The sequence below is a fragment of the Protopterus annectens genome, chromosome 11.part0 (assembly GCF_019279795.1).
Source record: "Protopterus annectens isolate FY-2018-M chromosome 11.part0, PAN1.0, whole genome shotgun sequence".
NCBI lineage: Eukaryota > Metazoa > Chordata > Ceratodontiformes > Protopteridae > Protopterus > Protopterus annectens.
The window spans coordinates 84233074-84260451 of record NC_056745.1 but is presented as its reverse complement, the minus strand read 5'-3'; the positions used below and the strand labels follow the sequence as shown (position 1 = coordinate 84260451).

Sequence of the window (27378 nt, the reverse complement as noted above, 5' to 3'; positions counted from 1 at the left end):
TCACAGCAACAGGTTCTCCAGTCCCATTCTTGGCTGGGGTGTCTTCTGTGCGGAGTCTACATGTCTTCCTTGCATTCGTGTGGGTTTCCTCCAGGTGCTCCTGTTTGCTCCCACATACCAAAAACATACTTCTGGAGTACTTCTCCCCAGTCCTCTGCTGTACATGGGCTCTGTCCCAGTTGGACTTTCCCGGTAAACAAATACTAAATAAAATTTAAAACTGTAGTCCGGGCATTATATGAAAATGAATAAAATCAGTAATCACTAGTAATAAAATTCCTTTAGTACTGCAAATGTTAACAATGTGTTCTAAACCTAAAGCACAGGAGGGGTGCAAGTGCAAGATCATATAAAAGACTAGGAAAACTTGTGATATTACAGGTCATGGAAAGAATGTAGAAGTTAATTCAAGTTAAAGAAAACAGTAAGAAATGACAGAAAAAGTATAGTTGTGTACACTTACCATAAATGTAGATGTTCGATTGTAGTCACTGCTGCAGTCATTACATTTGGGTTATCTGCTTGCAGTAGCCCTCAGTCGGCCTGATTAACAAAGTCTTGGGTCCTGCGTCAGATGATGTCCCTTCTTCCATGACGTCAGGTCGTCAGGGGTATAAAACATGCAGCCGACGCCATTACATCAGTTTTTCTTGCCCCAGATGTCAGGTGCCCTCCCTAATGGGAAGCAATTAAATCTATAATTACCAGGATATACCTCCAACAAAAAAGCAAAAACACCAAAAAGCTTTTTGAGCATAGTAAGGGAGAGTAGAGGTATAGCCAATAGAAGAAAGAGGGCTGGAGGGAGGGTAACCAGGACTGCAACAGTGAATACACTCGAACATCTTCATTTATGGTAAGTGTACACAACTGTACTATGTTCTTCATGTTTCACTGTTGCAGTCATTATATTTGGGTAGATTCCCAAAGCTAAGGTTGGGAGGAGGAATTTAAATGGAATTAGGACCAGCTATAAGACCCTGCAAGACTGCAGTGGCAAAGCCAGCTCTGGATTTAGAGACAATTGGCAAATGATAACGCTTGGTGAAAGTATGTACAGAACTCCAGGTAGCAGCTTCTAGGATGTCCCTGGTAGGAACGCCCCTGAGAAAAGCTGTGGAGGTAGATGCAGCCCTGGTTGAATGGGGTATGATGCCCTGTGGGATAGGTTTTCCATGGTGCTTATAGCAGAAATGAATGCAGTGGCCTATCCATTTTGAAATGGTTTGCTTTGAAACAGCTTTCCCCTCTGTCCCTGCAGCAAATGCCACCAGCAGTTGTTCAGATTTCCTTTGAGGTTTAGTCCTGTCAAAGTAAAATCTAAGTTGTCTGTGCACATCTAAGGAGTGCAGTATCCATTCCCCTTTGTTCTGTGGGTTAGGAAAAAAGGTAGGCAAATGAATGGACTGATTAATAGCCACACTGGATACCACCTTGGGCATGAAGGAGGGATTGGTTCTGAAGGACACCCTGTCCGCATGAAAGATGATGAAAGGCTTCACTGCCATAAGGGCATGTAATTCAGATACCCTTCTTGCAGAAGTGATTGCTAAAAGGAAAGCTGTTTTCCAGGAAAGGAATTTTAAATCTGCAGTAGCAGCTGGCTCGAAAGGAGGAAGAGTGAGTTTCTCCAAGACAAAGTTAAGGTCCCAGGCTGGAGTTGGAGCTCTCCTGGGTGGCCTTAAATTTTTGGCCCCTCTGAGGAACTGCTTGAGCAGTGGGTGAGAAAAGAGGGGAGGCTCTGTGCTGTAATGAGATGAAATGGCTGAGGCATGAATTTTGATGGAGGAAAAGGACAAGCCCTTATGAAGCATCTCAGTCAAGTATTGCAGAATCTGAGGTAAACTGGGCGCTGCTGCGCTCATCCCTTGAGACTGGTTCCAGGCACAGAATCTTTTCCATTTTGCAGCATAAGATTTTCTAGAACTAGGCCTCCTTGCCTCTAAAATTATATCCATCACTGATTTACTGAGGGATGGTAAAGGAGAGATTAGGTAATTAGCCAGGCTGTTAGGTTCAGGGTTTGTAGCTGAGGGTGCAGAATCTGGTTCTCCTGCTGAGACAACAGGGAAAGAGTCTGAGGCATGTGCCATGGGGCCAAGCATGACACACTCCGCAAGAGGGGGTACCAGTGTTGGTGTGGCCAGTCTGGTGCAATTAAAATCGTCCTTGGCTTGTCCTGTTTGACTTTTAGTAGTACCTTGGACAGCAAAGGCAGAGGAGGAAAGGCATAAACCGATAGGTTTTTCCAGCTGAAGGATAGCGCATCCATTTTCCAATCTAGCTTGTGGGGAATCCTTGTGCAAAATTTGTCCAATTGATGGTTCTGGGGGGAGGCAAACAGGTCTATACCTGGGCTCCCCCACTTGCTTGTCAACATGTTGAAAATCCCTGGTTCCAGGTTCCACTCGTGTGGGTCCATGAGGTTTCTGCTTAGTCTGTTTGCCAGTGTATTTAGTTTTCCTGGCAGGAATTGAGCTTGTAGATTCCCTTGGTAGCTCAAGGCTGTGCCCCACAATGCCATGGCTAGTCTGCAGAGGGGGTAAGAATGTGTACCCCCCTGCTTGTTTATGTACCACATGACAGTGATGTTGTCCGTCTTTACCATTAGTTGTCCTGGAAGAATGTGGTCCTTGAAGGCTGTCAGAGCATTCTGTACAGCTAACATTTCCTTTTGATTTATGTGCAGGTGCATTTGACTTGGGTTCCATTTGCCCTGAATGCACTTCCCTGCCAGATGAGCCCACCAAGCATAGTCTGATGCGTCTGTTGTTAAGGTTTGGGGGGTAGTATGAATGGTAGTCCCCTGTTTTGGTGGCAGGCCTCTGCCCACCAAAGGAACTCTAGGCGTAGGCAAGGTATGATAGGAATCATTGCTTCAAGATCCTGTGAATGTTGACACCATAGGCTTTTGAGATACCATTGTAGTTTCCTCATATGCAGCCATGCATATGGAATTAAAAGAATGCAGGAGGCCATGAACCCCAAGGCTTGCAGTATTTGCCTTGCAGATAGCTGGGTTTTTGTGGCCATTTGTTTAAAGAAGGTTGTCAAATGAATCCGTTTCTGTGGCATGAGAAAAGCCATCTGGGAAGTTGTATTCAAGCTTGCTCCCAGGAATATAATTTCTTGACAGGGTACCAGGTGTGATTTCTTTTTGTTTATGGTGTAACCCAGACAAGTCAGCACCCTTTGAACAAAGGCCCAGATGATTCAAAAGTATGTCCTGGCTTTCTGCCTGAATTAGACAATCATCCAGGTATGGATATATTTGAATATTTCTTTGCCTGCAAAATGCAATGACTTGAGCTATGCACTTTGTGAATACCCTGGGCGCAGTAGATAAGCCAAAGGGCAGTACAGAGAACTGATCGTGCATGTAGCCTGCTTTGAAGCATAGGTATCAACTGCAAGACTACCTGATAGGGATGTGCAGGTATGCTTCTTTTAAGTCTAGTGGTGCCAACCATGCATCTTTGCTAGGATAGGAAGCAGCTGGTGAAGAGTCAGCATTTTGAATTTTGGAATCACCAGAAAGGTGTTTAGAGTAGAAATGTCCAGGATAGGACGCCATGTATTGCCTTTTCTGGGTACCAGGAAAAGTCTCGAATAGAAACCTTGCCCTTTTCCTCTTCTGGCACCAATTGAATAGCCCCCCATGCTTAATAGAGAGAGAACTTGATTTTGGGCCTCTGCCCACTGATTTGGGGGTAGATCTGGCCACCCACTTGGTGTTGATAACGTGTGGAAGTGAAATCTGTATCCTTGGGACACTATATTTAAATCCCATTTGTCCTGGTAATGAGTTCCCAGTTTTTGGCCTGCAGACCAATCTTTCCACCTAAAGGAGCATTCAGTTGGGAAGTGCTTAGAAGTTTTAAAAGCAAGTCATTGAGACAGTTTTCCATAGGGGGAAGTCTTACTACTCCCAGATTTGGGTGCGGAAATCCCCCACTGCTTAGTCTTATGTGTCCCCTGGGACTGAAATCTGGGGTTTCTGCTGTGTCTGGGTTTGGCTTGAGAAGACCTGGAAGGAGCTGGAAAGGACCAATTCTTAGAGGGCCAATGCCTACTAAATCTAGGAGGCTGAACTTGCAAGAAATCTTTAACAGTTTGCATAGATTTAGCTTTTTAAGAACTTCCTCAGCTTTGTTGCCAAACAGGCGGTCCTGATTTAAGGGAGCATACAACAGTTTAGCTTTAACATGATCAGGCAAAGATTGCTCCTTAAGCCAAGCATGCCTTCTGAGCACAGACCTAGTAACAGCAGCCCTGCAAGAGGCCTCTAATGAATCAAATTCACATTGCAAAGCATGTTTACCAACCTGTTCAGCAGAATGCATTAAATCCTGTAATTCTTTATTTTCAGCACAGTAAGGAATCAACATCATTTTCTGTTTAAGCAACCCAATAACATGTTGTTGATACTTTAACATATGAAACTGGCAGTTTAAAGCCCTAATGGTCAAAGCTGCAGAAGTGTAAACCTTCTTACCCCATCTATCCAGCGCCTTGGAGTCTCTATCAGAAGGGGTAGGATTTTTAGCAGTAGAAGCCTTAATGCCCCTGGGTCCCTGTGAAATAGTCTCTGGATCCGCAATAGGATTTTTAAAAAGAAACTTGTGAGAATCAGGAACCCTGTAATATCTATCAGGTTTTCTGGGAGCAGGAGGCAAAGAATCAGGGGCCAAACTAGATTCCGAAAAGGCATAATCAACAATGTTTAATACAGGAGGAATAGCTAAAGGCCTATGCTGAGGCAGAAGTAAGAAATCCCTAAGCCTCTTTTTTGAATCAGAAAAATCCTGGCTTTCTTAGTGGAAATGTTCCCTTAGAGTATGTAAGGTTTCACCAAAAGAAAAATCCTCTGGAGGGTAAGCACAGGGAATGGAGTCCTCTGCATCAGAATCCTTATAAGTAGATAAGGGCAAATCCAGATCATCAGAAGAATCAGAAAAATCAGAATCCTGGTCAGAAGATTCATAATCAACCTCAGTCCTAGGCCTCTTAGAAGGGGGAGGTTAGCTTCCCCTGATTAAAGTTATAAGATCTTCAGCCATTCTTATCATTTATGTTTTAGGCATAGAGGCCTGAGCATGCGGCCTGGGCGTTGGTTTCTTAGGCATGGTTCAAGATTTAGGCCTAAATGAAGAAGACGGCATCAGTTTAATATGAAAGCCCATAGGCCTGAATACACCCTCAGAAGCCGGTGCCTGCACAGCGGCTCCGGACCCATCCAAGGTAGAGATATCCACAGGTTCCACAGTTGAAGCATCTCACAGCATACAGGACTCCGAATGGGTCTCAGTAGTAGCAGGTATCAGGGGCTGCGAAAGCACCTCACTAAGTACCGGCGAACTGGCAACTGGCTTAGAAGAAGCGTCGTCAGCAGCTTTGGACCTAGGAGGCCTGTCTCTGTCTTTATCTTTGCGTCTTTTCGGAATCCCGGTAATCGGACGGCTAACTGATGACATTTCTGGATAATTAAACCAAGAACCGAAATATTTAGAGGCAAAAATATACAGACGATGGATAGTGCGCTGATTAAACAAAGGACAAAATGGACAGCAAGGTACGTCGTGGTCAGGGCTCAGACAAAGAATACAGTACGAATGAAAATCTTTGTTAGGTATTTGCTTCCCACAAGTAATGCAATTATTAACTTTTACTGACATCAGTAAGGAGCAAGAAAAAGTTTCCCCAACAGGGTACTTAGCTTTAGTTGAAGACTTCGCTTCTGAAACTTAGAAACGAAAATTTCAGGAGTTGGCCGACCGGCACTTGCGAACTGCTTCTGCTTCGGGCACCGCACGGCAAAAAAGACTGATGTAATGGCGTCGGCTGCATGTTTTATACCCCTGACGACCTGACGTCATGGAAGAAGGGACAGCATCCGACGCAGGACCCAAAACTCTGTTAATCAGGCAGACTGAGGGCTACTGCAAGCAGATAACCCAAATGTAATAACTGCAACAATGAAACACGAGGAACATCTGGACAGCAACAGGAAAGACATTCCCTTTTCCCTACCATCAGAATGCATCATCTCTATGTACCAAACTGCTTTTTAAATCTCACCTTTTTATTGCAGCAACATTTTATGATTCAAATGATACAGAATACAGCTTTAAATGTACAGTCATACCTCCTTTGCCTTCATACTGCGTGCACCAAAACAGCCTTGTGATTTGGAGTGAGGAGCACCTGCGGTCTGTTTCTGCCGGTATAACTTTGTGACATAATAGTTAGGAAGCTCTTGTTCCAGATGATAGCAGAGGTTGTGTAAGATGCACACACAGTTTTCTACAGACTAAAGAAGACAAGGAAAATATAGTTAAGTTCTCTATATACCTAGAAACAATTTTATCCCTCCCCATCCTGATTCAGTAAATTAAAATATTATGGCGTACCTTTTTAATGACTGACATAGATGTTAACAATATTCTCACCTTCATTATCTTGTAAAATGGAGCTGAATGCAAGACTATTGTAATATATTCCACTTATCTACAAAGAAAATACAGTAAACTCTCAGTTAACGAGAACTCAAGTAACCGGCACTCTCAGGCAACCAGAAAAAAAATATCGAAGAAATACAGTACAATTTTCATGTGTTGCACTTTCTGTCCCCCCTCTTAGAAACAGGGTCTATATTACGTGGTCGAAAACTAATAATAGCGAATGACCACAACTTCGAAAACACCGGAACTCGAAGTTGCATTTGTATACCAACTCCGAGATCGCACTACAGTGAGGAAAGGGCAAATACCCCTATCTACACTGTAGTGCAACCCCACCATAACATCTGCATATTCCGGTGTTTTTGAAGTTGTGGTCATTCGCTATTATTAGCTTTCAACCATGTGACATAGACTTGTAAAAACATACCTTACATTTTTAGAGTTTTAAAAGGAAGACAGGAATTAATTCTCTCTCTCCCCAACTTGAGAACAAGTCAAACCAAACAAACAGTATAGGGTACAGTATTAGTCAGGCCTATTTTTAAAAGTAACTCTCAAGCAACAAGAAACTACAGTTATCTAGCATCTACCAATCCTCATGGGTGCCAGTTAACTGAGAGCTTATTGTAACATGTTACTGTGTGTGAAGTTTCCTTCACAGATCTTTGAGAAAGAAATCTGCAATAGTTATAATGAACTGTCCATCTTTCTGAACTGAAATGCTTTTGCCTACAGATAAAATGGAGTAATCTTCAATGGTATCTGTTGGCCACAAACACTTACTGCTGACCTTTACCAAGTACAATACTGTTATCACAAAAGGCTGAAGTGAAGAGGGTCAGGGTGCCTCTCCCCTTTCCACAGTGCAACATACTAACCTCCACAGCACAGGGGACTGTGGCCCTAATGGAATTCAAGGAGGAAGGTCTAGAAGACGAACATTATGGACGTGCGCAGCTGACAAAAAAAATACCATCTTAGTCTCCTTCACAGGAAAAGGCTCTGACATCATATTAACAAGTCATCCTAAAGACCTCAGAGGGAAACAGAGTTCTCTGCCTCAGGGCAGATAAAGAACATCTCAGCCAGCCCTCTTAGATATCTGCAGAGTCAAACGTTGGCCTACTGCACACATCAAGTGTCACCCCTTAGCTTTTGTTTGGGCTCATTTTCCTTCTCCCTGTGTTCATCCCTGTTTATTCCCATGTCTGTCAGGTGGAATGTTGGGAGACAATGATGTCAGCCTGGACTTGTCTGAAGGAAGCTCCACTGACAGCATTAAGTCCTCAAGGTGCTATTGAGGCATGGTCAGCGGCTGGATGAGTGCTTATTGAGGCATGGTCAGTGGTTGGATAAATGCTTATTGAGGCATGGCCAGTGGTTGGATGAGTGCTTTTCTTGCACTAAGCTAATTGCAATGTATTTTTTTCCATTTCTGGTTACAGTGTTGTTGAAAAAATCTCATACATCACAGTCAGCAACAAAATGTTCCTCCCTAACACGAACGACACATAATTGTCTGTCTTGAGGATGAATTTTATTACATCATTTACATTTTTTAATCCTTTTGTTACTTTCCAAAGTTGAACAGTAACAAATGTCATAAACTGCCTGAAATAATGAATAAACTACATGTATTTATCTACCCAAACTGCATCAATATATAACTAATTGCTGAAAAAACAATGGCAAGAAAAAACAAAAATCTGGCCCAGTACAACTGCAAAAATCACGTAAGTCCCCCCACAGAAGAAAGCCATGTTAAACAATTTCTTCTGGAACAAGTCGGAAAAAATATCCCAAAACATTTTATATTATGTGAAACAAAGGGCAGATGTATGCTAAAAAAAAAAACAAAACAAAAATATTGGGACAGGTAGGATACAACTAAAACCTTTGAAGAAATTAGTCACGGAGTACAAAGGTCACACATGAAAACCAACTGGTTAAAAAACACAAAAAGAAAAACCTAGCAAAGCTAGACTTTCCACTTTGTGATACCTTAAACCTCTTATATCAGAGGTAACATAGGTTATATGCAAATTACTCTTTAAGGATATCAGGTGTTTCAGCTACACTTTACGTTTATGGATATCAGTTAGGTACAACAACCCTGTGCTTCCAAAAGTCAAACATTCCTCTTTTGCTGTGCTGATGATGCCATAAGAAGGCAGAAACATGCATGTCCACAGCTAGAGGGTTTGGCTTTATTGCCATGAAATTGTTCATAAATAGACTTAAAAGTAAAAGAAAAAGTCATGGACATTCAGAATTGCCATGTAGCTGAAACCCCTGATATCCTTAAAGGGTGGTACTCATATGTTTACTTTTAGAGTTTTAGATGTGATTTTTAGAGACCTAAGAGGTGGAGATTTAAATAATAGATCTGAGATGAGAGAGTATGAGGGGATCTTACGTTTAGATGCTGACCACATTCCTGGTATAAATAGAATGGTCTCTTTAAAACCTATTTTAAAACACAAGCAAATGTGTTTGAAGTAATTATTAGTTTTTTTAGAATTTTATTGGCTGTGTAATGTCATGTGATTATTCTAATTTTGTATTTAATTGTGCTCTTAACTTAATTTGTTATACTGATGAAGGATTTTGTCCGAAAGCTTTATCATTAAAGTCCTGATGTTGTGATTACGCGTGGTGTATATTTTATAAGAGCTTTTATACATGTTTTTACTCTACCATGTTCTACAGTTTTGTTAATTGTTGTTAAGTCACCATATGACACCAAATACTCTCCAGAATGTAGTATTATATTAAATACTTAACTTATATTATTATTACACTTATAGTTTTATTATTAAAATATTCTCAAACTAAATGCTAAAAAGTGCAGTATCATCACTTTTGGTAAACAACCCCCCCTCCTCATAATACCTTCTTATACAACATACCTCTACAAAATGAAAAAAGAGTTAAGGACCTAGGCATTTGGGCTGATCACCCTCTGTTTTGACCATCACTTTACAATGATTGTCAGGAAATCCTTTTCCTTAGCCCAGTTAACAGCCAAAGGAATATCATCAAGGTTTAAAGGGGTAATCACTCTCTTATAATCAGCATTTATTATAGGTTCATAGGTAGGTACTAGGCTATCTGCCCGAAGGCATTTATAAACCTAGCCAGAATGTGTTGGCTTTCGCCGCCCCCTTAGATTAGTTCCCTGTGCCTCTGTCCAGCAGAGCCATTGAAGTGATTCCTGGGGTAAACTTTCTGTTTCCCATCCACTCGTCAAGGTTTCTCTTGAAGAGGGTTAGCGAGGAGCTCTGGCTAATGTAGACTGGATTCTTGTTCCAGAGCATGGAAAGTCTCTGGGACAGGAATCTATCCCTCCAGCACGTCCTATTTATTGTTGTGGTGAGGTTTAGATCCCAGGAGCATGTGGCTCAAGGGGGATATGGTTTTCTTTAGGTGGAGCATGCCCATCAATTCTGGGTTGGACATGGCCTTGTATGTCAGGCAGAGATCACCTCTGAGTAGGCGGTATGCAACCGAGTACAGCTGGAGTTTCTTCAATCGAGCTGCATAGGGCATCTGTTTGAGGCCAGTGATCCTCTTGGTGAGGTACTTCTGTGGTCTTTCCAGTTGTTGCAGGTGTCTTGTAAGGTACATCCCAAATGGGGCATTGTACTCTATGATGGGTCTGATGAATGATGCATAGAGGGGCCCAATGACCTGTTTCGATGTGGATGCAAACCCTTTTGTGATTAGGAGGGCTACATAGAAGGATTTTCTAACCACTTTGGCAATGTGATTATCAAAGAAGAGGTTACTATCTACTTGAGTCCCCAGATCCCATATTACGTCTTCTGTATTTAGGGGGCTACCACCTATGTGGTAGTTTGTGGGTACTTTGTTTTTTCCAAAGGGGATGACTATGCACTTTTTGGCATTTAGCTTAAGGCCATGGTTTTGACACCAGGTATCTGTCTCAGTGAGACCCTTTTGGAGGATGTCTGTGTCAGCCACAGAGTCAATTACAGCCCCTAGTTTGCAGTCATCTGTGAAATTGGTCAGCCATAGTCCTCCTGTGCTTGCCTGTACCTCTGAGAAGTATATGCCGAACAGGAGGGGTCCTAGGACTGAGCCCTTTGGAATGCAACTTGTAACCGGTTTAGAGTCAGACCTAGCTCCCGCAACTCTTACCACGTGAGTTCTGTCCGTGAGCCAGTTGGCAACCCATCTCATGACGTAGGGGTTTATGTTCAGGCTGGTGAGCTTGTCTATAATACCTGAGTGGGGAATGGTGTTGAAGGCCTTTGTGAGGTCTAGGTAGGCTGTGTGGACCACCTTTCCCTCATCTATAGCCTTGGTAACTGTCTCGAAGAAGTCCACCAGGTTTAGGAGGCATGATCTGCCCTTAACAAAGCCGAACTGGGTAGGGTCCAGTGTTTGGAGGTTCCCAGTGTCTCTGTTAATGAGATCCATGATGATGCGCTCCATAGCTTTGCAGACCATGCTAGTCAGGCTTATAGGGCGATAGTTCCCGGGGTCCGTTGTGGCTCCACCTTTGTGGAGCAGAATAACAGTTGCTGTGCGCCACTCTTTTTAAACAGTGTGTTTAGGTGAGGGGTTAGTTCATCTTTGAGCTCATGTAGGATGCAGCCTGGGACACTGTCCGGTCCCATTGATGCTGTAGTTTTGGCTTTGGAGAGGGCTGTTTTAACCTTAGTGTCTGTGATGCCAGGGGCACTACATTCTTCTGGTATAGTTATGGACCCTTTTGGGGGTGAAACGGGGGTGAAGTTTGCACTGAACCTGTCTGCCAGGATGTTGGCTATATCGGTTGGTTCAGTGTATTTTGTGCCATTCTTCACTAACTCCGAGCAGATCTGAGAATTGCCACTTAGATTCTTGACATAGTTAAATAATGCCTTGTGGTTATCTTTGGAGTCCATAGCAATTTTTCTTTCGAAGCTAGCCTTGGATGATTTTATCAAGGAACGCAGTTTCTTGCCGATACTGATCAGGGGTGTCTTCCCTCCTTGGGATTTTACTCTTTTCTGTACTAGTTTCCTCTTTCTATTGTACATCTTGTTTATGGCAGGGGTTCACCAGACTGGTTTCCTTTTCTTGGAGGAGTGAGTCTTGGTTTTGTTTGGGATAGCATGATCCATGTATTCTTGTAGGTGCCCATAGAGTACATTAGTAAAGGATTTTGCAGCTTGGACAGCGTTATCCTTTAGCATGGGGGCTTTGAAACTTCCCACCTCAGTCTTAAGTAACGTGAAGTTTGCTTTTGAAAAGATTTTCATGGTGGTTTCTTTGACCGGGGGTGGTGGCGGAATGTGGAGGTGGAATGTGGATATCCAGAGTGATTAGTTTATGGTCAGATCTAACCAGCAAGGGGTTGACCTCTAGTGTGGAACACTGGTCGCCTATGTTGGTGATGACCAGGTCCAATATGTTGTCACCTCTGGTGGGGGTGTTGACCAGTTGATCCAGGGCGTTTGAGTTTATAAATTCTAGGAAATGCTGGGCAAGGGAGTTTGTACTTGAGTAGTTCTCCCAGTTAATGTTTGGGTAATTGAAATCCCCCAATATCAGAGTGTTTGGTAGGACCTTTATGTTTCCCAGTGTTTCCAGGAATGCGGAGTGGGGGTCCTGGGACATGGTGAGTGATCTGTAGCAAGCTATAATTTGAATTGCAGTTTTGCCTGTTGTTAGTTGCACGTGGATGATCTCAAGCATCGTGCTGTGCTGCTAACCTGGAGGTGTGGGTATCCTTGATGAATATGGATACGCCCCCACCTTTTGTATTTCGGTCCGGGTTCTGTGGCCGAAATGTATGGTATGAGTTGTAGCCTGGTAGTGTGCTCTCTGGAGCCTTAAACCAGGTTTCTGTTACCGCACATATATCGATTTTCTCCATACTAAGGAGTGCCTCAAGTGCATGCATTTTGAGGTTTAGACTTCTGGCATTGAGTAGCATTACCCTCAGTTTTTTGTTACTTGTGCTATTTACGGCGGTGGATTTGTCTTTTGAGCCTTGCCTAAAAAGGCACTATGGGGGTGGCAAGTGCCTTGGCCAGTATTTGAAAGCCTAAGGGTGACAGGTGCAAGCCGTCTATAGAGAAGCAGCGTGGCTTGTCGAGCATGTCATCCCAAGCTGACAGACACTGGATCCCCTTTGAATGACACCAGAAGCTTAGCTAATTGTTGAAATTGATCATTTTTTCTTTATACTGTGGAATCATTCTTGGTGAGGGAAGGATGCTGCTCAGGGTCAGGGTCATAATGGCCTGGACTACGTGATCAGAGAGCTCCTCCATGTCTCTCTTCATGTAGGCCAGGGAGGTATGGCTCAGGTCATTCACACCAACATGGACAATGACAGCGTCATATTTGTACTTGTTCTGGAGTGGCCTGAGTGCTTGTGTTATGTGGCAGATCCTGGCACCCGACAGGCAGCTAACAGTAACCTTCTCCTTGTTCAGCCTAGTAAGTGGGACGTCAGTATGCCTGACTATAGAGTCACCTATTACTAGTGTGTTGGGTTTTGTTATTTTGCCTTAAGGGCTGTGATTGCACAGCACACTGGTTTTGTGAAGTATGTGTTTCATGGTTTGTGTTGGGGGGTGGAGGTTGCTTGGATGTTTGCTTCGGAGGTCTCTGTTGCTTTTGCAGATTTTTATTTAGAGCCTCCGAGTACGTTTTAGTGTATTTATGTGTGTTTTTTACCTGTGCTGGTTTCATAGGTCTATGTGAGACTGGTGGAGTGATGCAAGTAATTCCCTTCTCCTCTTGACTGCCTGGTCCAGTCTAGGGTTGAGAGAGCTTAGTCTCCAGTTTGGCTGTATAACTGCATCTCTTGCATGTACTAGTGTTTGGTGGAAGGAGGAGAGGGTTGTCTGTGTACATGAGGCAACTGTAACATTGCCTCAAAATGCCTAGATTCACCAGTTGGACCAGAGAGTATACCTGAAACTGCTCTTTGGACATGCCTGGATAGGTACAGTGAACTGTTTTACTGATTGGCTGATAAGGTCGAATAGAGAGCCTTGTCTTTCTCTACAGTATAGGGGGGGCTAGTGCTAAGGTTTATTAGTGCTTGCTAAGAGTTTTGGTTTGAGTGCTTAAATTGAAAGTTTGTCTAGTTCCAAGAGAAAAAAACCACCACACAAATGTGGGTTTTATAGGAGGGAAATGAAAGAGATAGAAATTAGGCCAATTATAGAGTACATCTCATTAAATATATTAAAGTCCCCAAAAGCTCCTAACAAGAAAGGTTACATGTCTAAAGTCTCCGAGCTACCAAGAGTGGCTGGAAGCTTTATCCTTTTATTCAGTGTCTTACACACTTTGAAGGGGAGACCTCTCTCTCTCTCACCGTGCCTTTACAGATATGATTGTCTTGGATCTACTGTTTCTCTACAAGTCCAATATTTCCATCAGTAGTAGAACCAGAGACTTAAATCTTCACCAACAGATAAATAATATACAATGGAAGGACAGATTTATAAGCCAACATTTCCCAAACTAATGGAATAAACTTCCCAGCATGTTACACAGTTTGACTCACTATCTTCCTTTAAATATAACCTATATGACTGGACGTTTATCTACAAATTTACGACAGGATTGACAGGTATGACCATCCTGGAGAAAGGAGGTGCTGCCTGAGGGAGGGTGCTAGCAAGGAGAAAATGATTGTAAGACTCCATGGCTTTGGAATATATTTAAATATTTGACTTTATAAGTCTGACATCAAATGCAGATACTGCAGATACCTTCAGTGGTTTATCTAAGGACATGTAAAACTAAAATTTCAGCACCTCCTACACTCACAAGCTTGATGACCATCCAAATGTTCTACATTAAAAGACTGTCCCTGGGATTCAGAAGGGTTACCACAAGCGATAAATAGGACTTACTGCTGGTGGTAGACATTTTCTACTCCGAGACAGCCCTACTGCAATACTTGCACATGGTCTGCCAAAGCACCAAGGTGGCCTATCCCTTCAGCTTACTGCACATGTTAATGAGACATATGATAAAGAGTCAAGTGCTATCTCCCAAAATGCCTGTGCTAGGTTATTTATGCAGTCAAGTGTTTTGTAGAACTGCTCAACTGTATAAATTAACTTTGCTCGCTGCGTTAATTAACTCAGCCAAATGTTCATGTTCACCCATTACTTTCAATGTGAGGGATCACGCTAGAAGTGTGAGGAGTTTAGCAGAGAGGAAATGGTGGTGGGTTGTGAGTGTGGCTGTAGAGGTATGAGTGGTGTCAGGTTACAGAGCACGTGTGTGTGTGTGTGTCTGCAGGTGGTCCCAGCGAGGGAGTTGGTTAGGGGAGAGGTGATGCAGGGTGTGTGCGTGTGTGTGTGTGTGTGTGTGTGTGTGTGTGTGAGACTATCAGACAAATGATTTGGTTACATGGTCTATAGAGGTCCTTCAGAGGTTGCAAACTCATTTACGGTCTCTTTTAAGGCCCAACTTTGTGTCACAATGAAGTGCAGTCTGGTGACAGGTGTGTATGACTGATGTACAGTGATATTGTGTGTGTGTGTGTGTGTGTGTGTGTGTGGTAATGTCTAACTATGTGCATGTGGGGGAGGGTGGATTGCATGACTCTCAACTAGACATAAGAGCACTGGTTGTAATATGGGAGGGAATATTAGACACCAGAGACACTAATGAAATATTAATTTAACTCACTTAAAAAATAGATTTAGAAGCAAGAAACTGCAAATGGAAGATTTAACTTATGAAACTTCAATGTCTGGCATTACAGACTGACTGCATTTGTCCAGGGACACAGTAACTGTAAAATGAATAATTATAGAGCATCTATTAATACGGGGTCATTTGACAGGTATGAGGATATCTGTGTGTGTGTGTGTGTGTGTGTGTGTGTGTGTGTGTGTGTGTGTATTGGAGTGAATGGGGAGGTGTCTCTGCCAATGTGATGCATGAGCTGCCAGGGCTGAAAGTCACTACAAAGTTCTTAGCTGCTGGGGTAATCCACCCATTGATTCAGAAACATGCAAATTAGCCAATAATGAGGTCTTTCCATGTTGTGGTTTTCATGATTGCATTAAAGGCCATTTTTGCTGGGTTCTTAAGGTATCCTGCCCCGTATCTTTTCATTCATCGGAATTTATAAAGTGGCAGGCTTCAGTTAAGCTAGTAAATGTCTGCTGGAAGGCAGCAAGTGCTCTTCTTTAAAGACCATACAAATCCACATCCAAGACAGTGGAAGGTATATAGTGCAGAAAGAATGCACTTTTATTATCATAAAAACAAGAAAATGGCATAACAGTGTAAAAAGGCGCAGTAACAATACAAATGGTTAGTGAACAAAAATGTGCACTAGTCTCTGAAAAAGGAAGCAAAGACTGATATTAGATGGAATCAAAATATGTATGTGTCCACTGTCAATGGTTTAAACTTAAAAGTAAGGGGCTGGCATGTTCCGAGAAAATGAGTATATGGTCTGCAATAAATCCAGAGTATTTTTAGAGAAATGTCAATAATTATGCTCTTTTCAGGTGTGATAAACAGCAGCCTTGTTCAAATGTACTATTTTAAAACAGTGATTGATTCAGGGAAGTGGTGTCCCCAGGTTAAGGGCCACAGCCTGCTACCTGGACTGTTGCAGTTTCTCCAGGTAGATACATGCACAAGTGATTCATCAGGCCAGAGTCGGCATCTCTCCAGTAAATTCTAGGCCTGTCACTGCAGAATAACATAAATGTTGGTTTATCAGCATTCAGACTGTTGCTGTTCAGACTTAACCAGCACTGAAGTTTAGCAAATGGGAGACTACTGCCTACATCTCAAACAGCATCTGCAGAATGAAAACTGGGGATCTCATTTGCATACTACATGAGACCTTTGGATCCAAATCAGTCGTATGATGTAGGACAGCTGCAGCAAACAGCACAAGCCATAAAACTGAGCCCTGTAGTGTGTCCACACCAATTCATAGAGCACACAATGCCATACCATGTAACTTTCTCACTGCTGTCAGTGGGAGAGTGGCCCAATCACACAAAGAACCAGAAAGACCTGCTCCTTTTATGACTTAAGCTTAGGACACAGATAATGAGAAACCTTTTTACAGAAAGAGTGGTTGATCCATAGAACTCATTACCTCTCTGGTTCTTCAAAGCAATTACTGGTAACAACCAATGAAATCACATTCTCTGGTGCAGTTTGGACCTTCTACTCCCAAATACCATTATATGCCCATAGAAATATATATATACATAGTAAACTATATGCATGATTAATGGTCAAGACCTTTTTCCACTGGAACCTTGTACGATTAGCAGAAATGCCTGTGTATCAATGTGCTGGGACACTGAGATACACCAAAGCATCCAGCACAAACACATTTGTGTTGGCCCCTTATTAGGTCTGGTACCAATGTATATCACATTCTGCATGCTAGTTTCTCCAAAAGGGAGTGCGACTGAGAATGAGACTTACTGCACCTTACTCAAAAGGTCACTCTTACGAAAGCTCGAATCTTGCTACATGCAGACTTACTGACTGAACTTTATTCCACAACATTAATGAGTGCTTATGGTCATGTAAGCTATACACGAAGCTGGGCATTTGGCCATTCTTTGGTGAATCAATCAACCTCTTGAAATTCACTTCTCTCTCTCTCTTCTGGTCTCAAAGCTGTCATTAAGGAAAAAGGTATAACTACTTTACAAGAATTTCCACTCAAACTGACTTCTCACATCACTTCCTTCACTGCCTTGTCTTGCTTAAATGCTGCTTTATTATTACCCACCGCACCTGAAATTAGTCTTCTTAAGATGATTACTTATGTTTACAATAAACTTTTTTAAAAACCTCCACAGTGATCCAGTGATTATAGTGACACAGCGATTATAGTGACACAGCGGTTATAGTGACGCAGCGGTTACAGTGACGCAGCAGTTATAGTGACGCAGCGGTTAGCATTAATACCTTGCAGCACTTTATGCTCTGCTTCAGTTCTCAGCTGAGGTGCTCTGTGTATGGAGTCTGCATATCCTTACTGTGTCTGTGTGTTTTTTTTTTAATTTAGAAGCTCTGGATGCAGGAAGTGAACGGATGTTGGTATGTCTGTACCAGTGTATGCACATTCAGTGAAAATGGCTAAATATCTGATGTCATTCCAGGGGGGGGTTCAGTCTGTATCTCCCTGGGATGAAATGATTGAAAATCCTACTTGTTTTGCTGAGGTTGGTCTGTATCACTCAAGATCTTCTATCTGCTGCCCAAAATCTTTGCTGCCCCATTCATGCTTTTTTTAGGCAGAGTTTATCTAACGCACATATCAACTTAACTAATGAATGAAATCATAAACAAGACATCATCAAGGTAGTCCTACTTACTGTCAGGAGTCGTAACAATGAACTGCCTGATTTGGAGGCACTTTCTGGATTTGGAACAAGTCCATGTTTGCGTGATCACTAAGACATAGTTTGAGTTAGAACCCCATATATGATAGGGCTCCGTGCATATCATACACTCAAGCCCACTGGTAATGGTGACCTTACTGCACACTTCACCTCATACTAGGTAAATCAAAATTTCGACTTATAGTTTTTGTTTCTTTCTACTCCCCAAAGGATCATGAAAACGTCCTGGCATTCCTTGAAAATGCCCCTATAACAGATGTCTCTTTAATCCTTGGTGACTTCAATTACCCCTCTGTAAACTGGTGTACTTCCATTTCTAATTTTAGTTATGCGCAACTCTTCTTGTATTCCAAGTTTTACACGTTGTGACTGACAGTATGGGTGGGCATAGTAAACATGACAGAAAATACAGAATTACAGTGGATTTTAAGGTTAGGAGTGCATAGGGGAATGTGTCTGAATGACCATGTACCCCTAAAACCAGTATTAAAGGGAAGGAAAAATAGATAAATGTATTATTCTGCATTTTTGTGTTTTTACTTGCTACTTTTTTAATGTACTGTTTTTAGAAGCTGTTGCTTTAAAAGTAAATACATTGTGGATCTATTAGGTTTCTGCATTACCATGTTAATTGATACTAAAATTTAGTATAAAGAAGTTCATTTGCTTTACTTTTTTGTCTGATGAAGCGGTTGTGAACACTGCGAAAGTGCTAACTTTTAATAAACCTGTGGATTTTACAACTGCTGAGCCTTGCCTTTCTGCCTGTTACTAGCTGTGGTTTTGCTTGGTCTTCTTAGATTGAGTTAACAGCATTTTCCATGATCAAACTGTCTGAAATCTCACCAAGGGCAGTAATATCCAGCACTTAGTTCTAACAAATATGGCTCCAGCATGCTCCCTGCCTCAGGTTGGCCCCTCATTACTTACGTCAGACCACAAAAATCTTTACCCTAAGAACTTCCACCACCACCCCAGTAACCAAGGCCATCGTCTTTAGAGACTTCAAAAGAGCAAACGTCTTACAATTGTATGACAAAAAATCAAAATGTATCCATGTTAACCTCAATATGGACTTGATATGCTGTCACCTATGCCAAAGATCTTTTTACTCATTTGGATGAATGCTTTGATAGAGTACACCACACACAGCCAAACACAAGAGCAAATTCAACAACAAACCACGCAGGTGGTCAGTAAACATTAACAAATTATACAACAGAAAAAATAAATTGTTTTAATAACCTTGTAAGGCCAAAACCTCCCATCACAAAGATAACATAAAATGTCTCACCAAGAAACTGAAGGCATTGAAAGACCAGTATGGCATCCAGTATCCCATGAATGTGGACCTCAGAGGCTAAAAATAATGGAGGCTTTCTTTAGCCATTAACATCATTGCTCCAACTTTACCTATTATTGCACCTTTTATTCAAACACTAAAAACACTGCCAACATGGTTGCAAATTTGTTTGCTGTAAAATTTCTCTCCTGAAACAATCATCCCCCGCTCCAAAAATCTCTGACTCACTCCCCCCACACCATCTATGAGGAACGCATCATTAAAGCGCTCTCCAGGACCAAAACCACCTCTTCAGTGGCTCCCACCAATATACCAGATTGCCTAATTAATTGTTTCAAGCAGCATCTTGCTGATTTACTCCTTATGTTGTTCAGCCTAGGCCTTGTCACAGGACATATTCGCGAATCACTGTGCTCTGTGGTGGTGATGCCTCTCCATAAGGGTAGCCCCCACCAGTGACCTGAGAAGATACAGACCCCTTAGACTTACTAGTCTTGTAAAGTCATGGAAGGTATCATCACTGTCCTAATAAACCAGGATATTAAAAATTTGATCAGGCTCGACTTGCAATAATTCGTATTTTTTAAGGATAGACTGTGCTGGCTAAATCTTGTGTGCTTCTTTGAAAAGGTCATTCAGATGGTGGACCATGATCATACTGTTCATGCTGCCTACTTTGATCTGGCAAAGGCATTACCATATGGTGGAATTGTTAATAACCTATTAGCCTTAAACACTAATCTCTTTGTGGTAAGATGGTCTGCAAAATAGCTCAAGGACAGAACACATGTTATCAGGGTCAGTGATGCCTCCCGATTTAGAGAAAATGTGACCAGTGGTGTTCCCAAGGGTCCTGTACTAGGCTCCCGCTTTATTTTTGGCATTTATTTTTCTGGCCTAAACACTGACAACAACAATTTCTGACCAACTAGGTCCACTGAGGATTGTAAGCTGGATGCAGTAGTTAAATCAACCAATGCCACTAATACCCTTCAAACAGAATTAAATGTGTTAATTTCTGCTGCACTGAAAAAGGGCTAACACTAAATACTAAGAAATGTTATACTATTTACTTTGGAACACAGCAAAAGTCTTACCACCTACTGTATATTAAAGACATCCCAACTCTCCCACAAGTCTCTGAGTAGGGACTCGGTCACCTGGGTCAATGGCTCCCTCTCCTTTTTTTTCACCATGTATCAAATGCAGTCAGAAAATGATTCAATGATTCTATATTTCACAATCAATCCCAAAGGGCATTTCAGCTATTCATTCATTCATTTATTTCATTTTCATTACCAATAAGGCTTCAGCTATACCCCTGGCCCCGAGGCAGCAGAGCACATTGGCATTGTACTACAATGCGAAAATGCATACAATGAGCATCATCAGGATGAAAAGAAGAAGAGAACAAAGACTTCAGTACATCGTGTGCAGTAAGGCTATCAAATTTACCTTATATTTATTTAAATTCAACACTGGAAATAATTGGCACTTGCAAGACAAATATTGATCTCCTTGAGTGAGCAATATATAGCAGGTAGTTTTCTAACCATTATTGTAGAGGCAAGCATAGGTTGTTTCCTTTATTAGATGGTCTTTAAGTTCTTTCTTGAAAGCTTGAAGGGTGGATTGTTGCCTAACTTCTGGAGGCAGGTGGTTCCAGACAGATAGACTTAGTTTAGAGAAGGATCTATTTCACCTGCTGCTGTTGTAACTAAGGGCGTACATAGGCCTACATAGGTAAAAGGGAGCCATCTTGGTTGTCTCTGAGAGAGTAGTTTTGCTCTCTAAATTGTATTTTTTGGTAGCATTAGGTAGGGGTTGGGAATCTGAGCATTTTAAGTTGGTAATATTAACTGTGAGGTTTTTACTCTCCCTCCAGAAATGTTTAGAGGAAGAGGCAAGAGCCTGTTCTCTGTCTCTTAGGAAGGTGGCTTTTGATGCCACACTAGTGGAAATTCTGGCTTGTTTCCCAAGGTCAAGAGACTGCATGTGTAAAAGAAGGTGAGCTGAGTTTGGTTTCCAGGCTTTATTACTTTCAGCATTTTTTTAAAGGGAGTAGTTAGTCAAGGGCATATCTGCCCTCTCAACTTTCTTTTAATTGTAGGGAAGATAGAATCTTGGATAGGTGCATATTTACTGAAAAAAAACAGAATGCCTCATTGGATTGTTGAAGTTATACACAGGGTCCGTCAATTGCTTATAATTATACATTAATTAGTGTTTGTTTGAATTCTAATATGTTTTAGGATGAAATCATTTGAAGGGGTTTTAGTTTAGATTTGAAAAAACAAGAGTTAGAAAGGGGGTGGTGATCACCACGGTTATTTAGGAGTGTATGTCCCTACATCAGTATTTAATGTTACTTATTATGTGGTCCAAGATACAACTGTTTCTTGATTTTTTTCCTTTGGCCTAGTTGGCTGGTTACCTGTCCAGGATGATGGTTTAAGAGCATTTTATTTAGGTTAGGGGTTAAGGGTCCTATACATTTAGAAAATCATCTACTTCTAAAAGTAGAAAAGCCCACCTTACCGGCTGATCAACTGCTCTACTCCTTCACCGTTACCAAACTATGGAACTCGCTTCCGCCTTCTATAAGAAACACAGGCAGCACCACCATATACTGAAAAATCATCTCAACTCTTCCTGGCTATGTTCCTGCTCTATAACCTAACCTCCTCCTTCTCCTTATATTATAACTAAATTCCTATGCTTTTTACTACTATTCACTAATGATACTTTCTCTCTATTTATTATTTTTTTCTTTCATCACTTGTTGATACTGGTACAATAATGTTGATTAATTTATCTTCGTTTTTACCACTCTGAATTCATCAACCAACTAAATTCCTGCTTTTATATATATATTGTGTATATATTACTGTAATCAAACCAACTAAATTCCTGCTTTTATGTATATATTCTGTATATATTACTGTAACCAGTATGTGTAATACTGTTTCTACTTGGGTACCAATTAATGTTTAATTTTTTTTCTAAGTTCTTGTCATAGTTTTTCTCCCTGGGCTTCCACCGAAAATGGGCTCTTTTAGGCCCAGTGGATTTTTCCGATAAACAAATGCAATAAATAAAAAAATAAATAAAATGTTAAGGTCTCACAGTATTATGGTGTTACTATTAGTTCCATTTGGACCAAAAAAGACCATGGCAGCAATGTTCTCCTGCAGTTTGCTTTGGTTAGACCCATCATAGAATATAATGCACCCTTTTTATCATGTGTCTCACTAGGCACATCAAAAAACTTGGAAAACCACCGAGGTTCCTAACAGAAAGGTTCTTAGTTATTAGGAAAGGCTGAAATCACTAAATCAGTACTCTGCATTATATGGGCTCTTGAGGGGAGATCTGTGTCTTGCCTTCCATGCTCTCACAGACCCTATTATCCATCACCTCCTATTTCTTGATATATCACATGATGCAGCCCGCACTGGAACAAGAAATCTCGCTTTACATCAAGTAATAAACAACATTAAATGGAGAGACAGGTTCAATGTCCAGTATCTTAGCCCTTGCTTTGGAACAGACTCCCCTTGCATGTCAAGAAATGTGACTCCATGCTGACCTTTAAACATAACTTAAGACAAGTGAATGGGTGCCATAAAATACACTGCAGGACTCACAGATCTTACCTCTTTGTAAAGGCTGGTTAAGCCTGATAGTGGTTGCTGGCAAGGTATGCATAGCCTGTTGTTAATTAGCCTTACATTTCCTGCGATTCCTATAAAAAATCAGTGCTCTGTTCTGGCTTAGTTTCATGTCAACATCTGCTAGAACAAGCTCCAACTTCCACATGATCCTGAAGCGGATAAAGCATATAAATAGTGAGTGACTGACTGAATGAATGATATGGTGCCATGTACGTCTCACTACTGTTATAAATAGTGAGTGACCAAATGAATGGATGATATGGTGCCATGTATGTCTCACTACTGTTATAAATAGTGAGTGACCGACTGAATAAATGATATGGTGCCATGTACGTCTGACTACTGACAGTTGTAAGTCTGCGGCCTTTTAATCATCTATGTTACTCCTTTGCTACTTCTGTTATGAAAATCATTGTAAAAATGTTTACTGTCATACTGAAATTATGTCAATGGTCTCTCAATCCAATGTGCCTGTGGTACCTACCAAATAAAATACAATGATGCTGGAGAGAACTGTCAGGAGAATGACTTCTTTCTTTCTTTCCCTGGTTCTTCCTACATTAACCAAAGTAAAGGATTCCCTGACAAGCAACAACTTTGTAATACTCCTTCTAATAAGGTGTACACAAGAAAGGCCTGGCAATCTACTGTCATTTTCTGCTATCCTAGTAAAGTCAGTGGATGGCAACAGCTAACCGCAATACTGCTTACGGCATCTTTTACTTAAAACAGTACCTCAAACATGTGGGTACTCTCACAGTGACATAACCTTTCTGCGATACTGCTTACGGCATCTTTTACTTAAAACAGTACCTCAAACATGTGGGTACTCTCACAGTGACATAACCTTTCTGCGATACTGCTTACGGCATCTTTTACTTAAAACAGTACCTCAAACATGTGGGTACTCTCACAGTGACGTAACCTTTCTGCGATATTGCTTACGGCATCTTTTACTTAAAACAGTACCTCAAACATGTGGGTACTCTCACACTGACATAACCTTTCTGCGATACTGCTTACGGCATCTTTTACTTAAAACAGTACCTCAAACATGTGGGTACTCTCACAGTGACGTAACCTTTCTGCGATATTGCTTACGGCATCTTTTACTTAAAACAGTACCTCAAACATGTGGGTACTCTCACAGTGACGTAACCTTTCTGCGATATTGCTTACGGCATCTTTTACTTAAAACAGTACCTCAAACATGTGGGTACTCTCACAGTGACATAACCTTTCTGCGATACTGCTTACGGCATCTTTTACTTAAAACAGTACCTCAAACATGTGGGTACTCTCACAGTGACGTAACCTTTCTGCGATATTGCTTACGGCATCTTTTACTTAAAACAGTACCTCAAACATGTGGGTACTCTCACAGTGACATAACCTTTCTGCGATACTGCTTACGGCATCTTTTACTTAAAACAGTACCTCAAACATGTGGGTACTCTCACAGTGACGTAACCTTTCTGCGATATTGCTTACGGCATCTTTTACTTAAAACAGTACCTCAAACATGTGGGTACTCTCACAGTGACATAACCTTTCTGCGATACTGCTTACGGCATCTTTTACTTAAAACAGTACCTCAAACATGTGGGTACTCTCACAGTGACATAACCTTTCTGCGATACTGCTTACGGCATCTTTTACTTAAAACAGTACCTCAAACATGTGGGTACTCTCACAGTGGCGTAACCTTTCTGCGATATTGCTTACGGCATCTTTTACTTAAAACAGTACCTCAAACATGTGGGTACTCTCACAGTGACATAACCTTTCTGCGATACTGCTTACGGCATCTTTTACTTAAAACAGTACCTCAAACATGTGGGTACTCTCACAGTGACGTAACCTTTCTGCGATATTGCTTACGGCATCTTTTACTTAAAACAGTACCTCAAACATGTGGGTACTCTCACAGTGACATAACCTTTCTGCGATACTGCTTACGGCATCTTTTACTTAAAACAGTACCTCAAACATGTGGGTACTCTCACAGTGATGTAACCTTTCTGTGATACTGCTTACGGCATCTTTTACTTAAAACAGTACCTCAAACATGTGGGTACTCTCACAGTGACGTAACCTTTCTGCGATACTGCTTACGGCATCTTTTACTTAAAACAGTACCTCAAACATGTGGGTACTCTCACAGTGACGTAACCTTTCTGCGATACTGCTTACGGCGTCTTTTACTTAAAACAGTACCTCAAACATGTGGATACTCTCACAGTGACGTAACCTTTCTGCGATACTGCCTACGGCATCTTTTACTTAAAACAGTACCTCAAACATGTGGGTACTCTCACAGTGACGTAACCTTTCTGCGATACTGCTTACGGCGTCTTTTACTTAAAACAGTACCTCAAACATGTGGGTACTCTCACAGTGACGTAACCTTTCTGCGATACTGCTTACGGCGTCTTTTACTTAAAACAGTACCTCAAACATGTGGGTACTCTCACAGTGACATAACCTTTCTGCGATACTTCTTACGGCGTCTTTTACTTAAAACAGTACCTCAAACATGTGGGCACCCTCACAGTGTCGTAACCTTTCTGCGATACTGTCTACGGCATCTTTTACTTAAAACAGTACCTCAAACATGTAAGCATCTGTCTGCTAACTTTCATATTATTGCAGCAATGGCTTTGTTTGCAGATGGACTAATGTTTAGTTGCCGACAAACCTCTCAACTGTACAGGAGATAAAGCAAGAAAGAAGTCAGAACAGAAAATAAAACTAACAGCCATAGAAGGAGGAAAATGTGGGAGATGATTCATCAAGAGGGAGGGATAAATAGAAGACAAAGGGATCAAGAAATTACATAACAGGCAAAAAACACTAGTAGCTTGAAAGGTTACCTTGTCATCTGGTTTGTAGTCAGCAATTGTTTCCCTGGAATACTGTATAAGGGAATCAATCAGCCCGTCACAGTCTCGCATTTGTCTTCTTTGCTCAGGCCCAGCCGAACTCATATTTCTAGTTAAAAAATACAGTAAATAAGGCCAGTGAATATAAAGGTGGAGATATTACTGACTGCTTTTTTAATTGGTTTATACTATCAAAAAATACATGGTATAATAACATAAAAGATTACAAAAGTAAAAAACTTGGATAATATGAACAGGAAGAGTTGATAAACCTAAACCTATTTACAACACAATGATCTAAGTAAGTTACAGTAGTAATAATAATACTTTTTCTTAGGAAAACTGGTACCATGTCACATCGTGGTCATTCAACAATCTAATTTAACTTAATATTAAAATAACTTTCAAAGTTAACAGTTGATGATGACTGGTCAAGACAAAGATCTGGTTATGTAGAATCTACAAGTTGTGCCCACGTACTGAAACTATTGGCCTAATTATAATTTACTAGTCACACTTAAAGCTGTATCATCAATTGTGAATCATCTGGAAAATTAAACTTAAGACATTTTCATACTAAGCACATTACTCACTTTCAAACAACATACTTTTAAGCAAGTGTCTCGTGCAGTTTATTGTATTACAATGATAAACTGTTGCGCATAAAAAAGCTAATAAAATATTCTGATTAGAATTTCCATTTGTGAAGTACAGTAGTTCACAAGACAATGGAAGCATGGAGTAAACAAATAAATAATGGTATACTTTTCACCTCTAAGTAGACTAGAGCAGATTGTGTCAACAAATCTGTGTTACACCTTGCATGACTGAAATCTAACACTCTAAAATGTAAACCTTTCTAAAGTAATACAGGTATATCAGACACAAAAGGAAACGGATTCTACTGATAAAAATCACTGGATTCTATTTAATCCTGGCATCATGTGGCTGGTTGCTAACTAGGAAATGGGTGATGCCAGCATCACTTATATCTAAGGGCAACATCCGAGTATAACCCCCCTCTCTTCTTCCGAAAGGAACTGTAATCTATGATGAAATGATTGCAGATAGGAGGGTCCTGCAACAATATGCCAGCCAGAAACATTTCAAGAGCAACATAATAAGATTCTGTAAACTTACTACAGTATGACTACATAGTACTGTTGCTTTATACATACACATTTTTAACATCTTGTTTTTGTTTTATTTGTTATCTAAACTTTTATAAGCCTTTTTTATGTGAATTACTGATATGAACTTTTTGTTTAATGGCCACTGGCATCAAACTCCTTTTTTCAAATTTCTGTACATGGGGTTGGGGTGTCACAATAACAGTAACCATAACCTAGCGCCAGTGTTCCCACCACCGGGTGGCTAGCACTAAATCATCAAATATGTTAAATTACCATTAAACAAAAGCAATATTACTTTCAAACAAGACATAGCTAGGCATACTGATGTAATGAGCACATTGTCTTACTAGGAGTATTTCTCACAATCATTATGACTTAAAGTAGCTAGAAGATGTCTATAGCTGACAAACCTCAGCTTATGAGACAGACCTACAGAATTTGCTTAGTGAGTGGATTTATTTATTTGAAAATAACCTCTTTCTGTAGTTTGTAGGGCACAACAGCTGAAAATGACAGGCACATTTCGCAAGTGCAGGGGGCAGTC

At 41.1% G+C, this 27378-nt stretch overlaps 1 protein-coding gene across 1 annotated transcript in view; it reads right to left on the bottom strand.

Annotated features, from left to right (window-relative positions):
• PKP2 (plakophilin 2) overlaps positions 1 to 27378 on the bottom strand; it is a 1518559-nt gene that overhangs the window by 282844 nt on the left and 1208337 nt on the right. The window contains exons 7-8 of the mRNA XM_044087464.1: positions 25693 to 25810; positions 6146 to 6310 (exon numbers count right to left, since the gene is read on the bottom strand). Of these exons, the coding sequence (XP_043943399.1) occupies positions 6146 to 6310; positions 25693 to 25810 (283 nt within the window). The remainder of the gene's footprint in view (positions 1 to 6145; positions 6311 to 25692; positions 25811 to 27378) is intronic.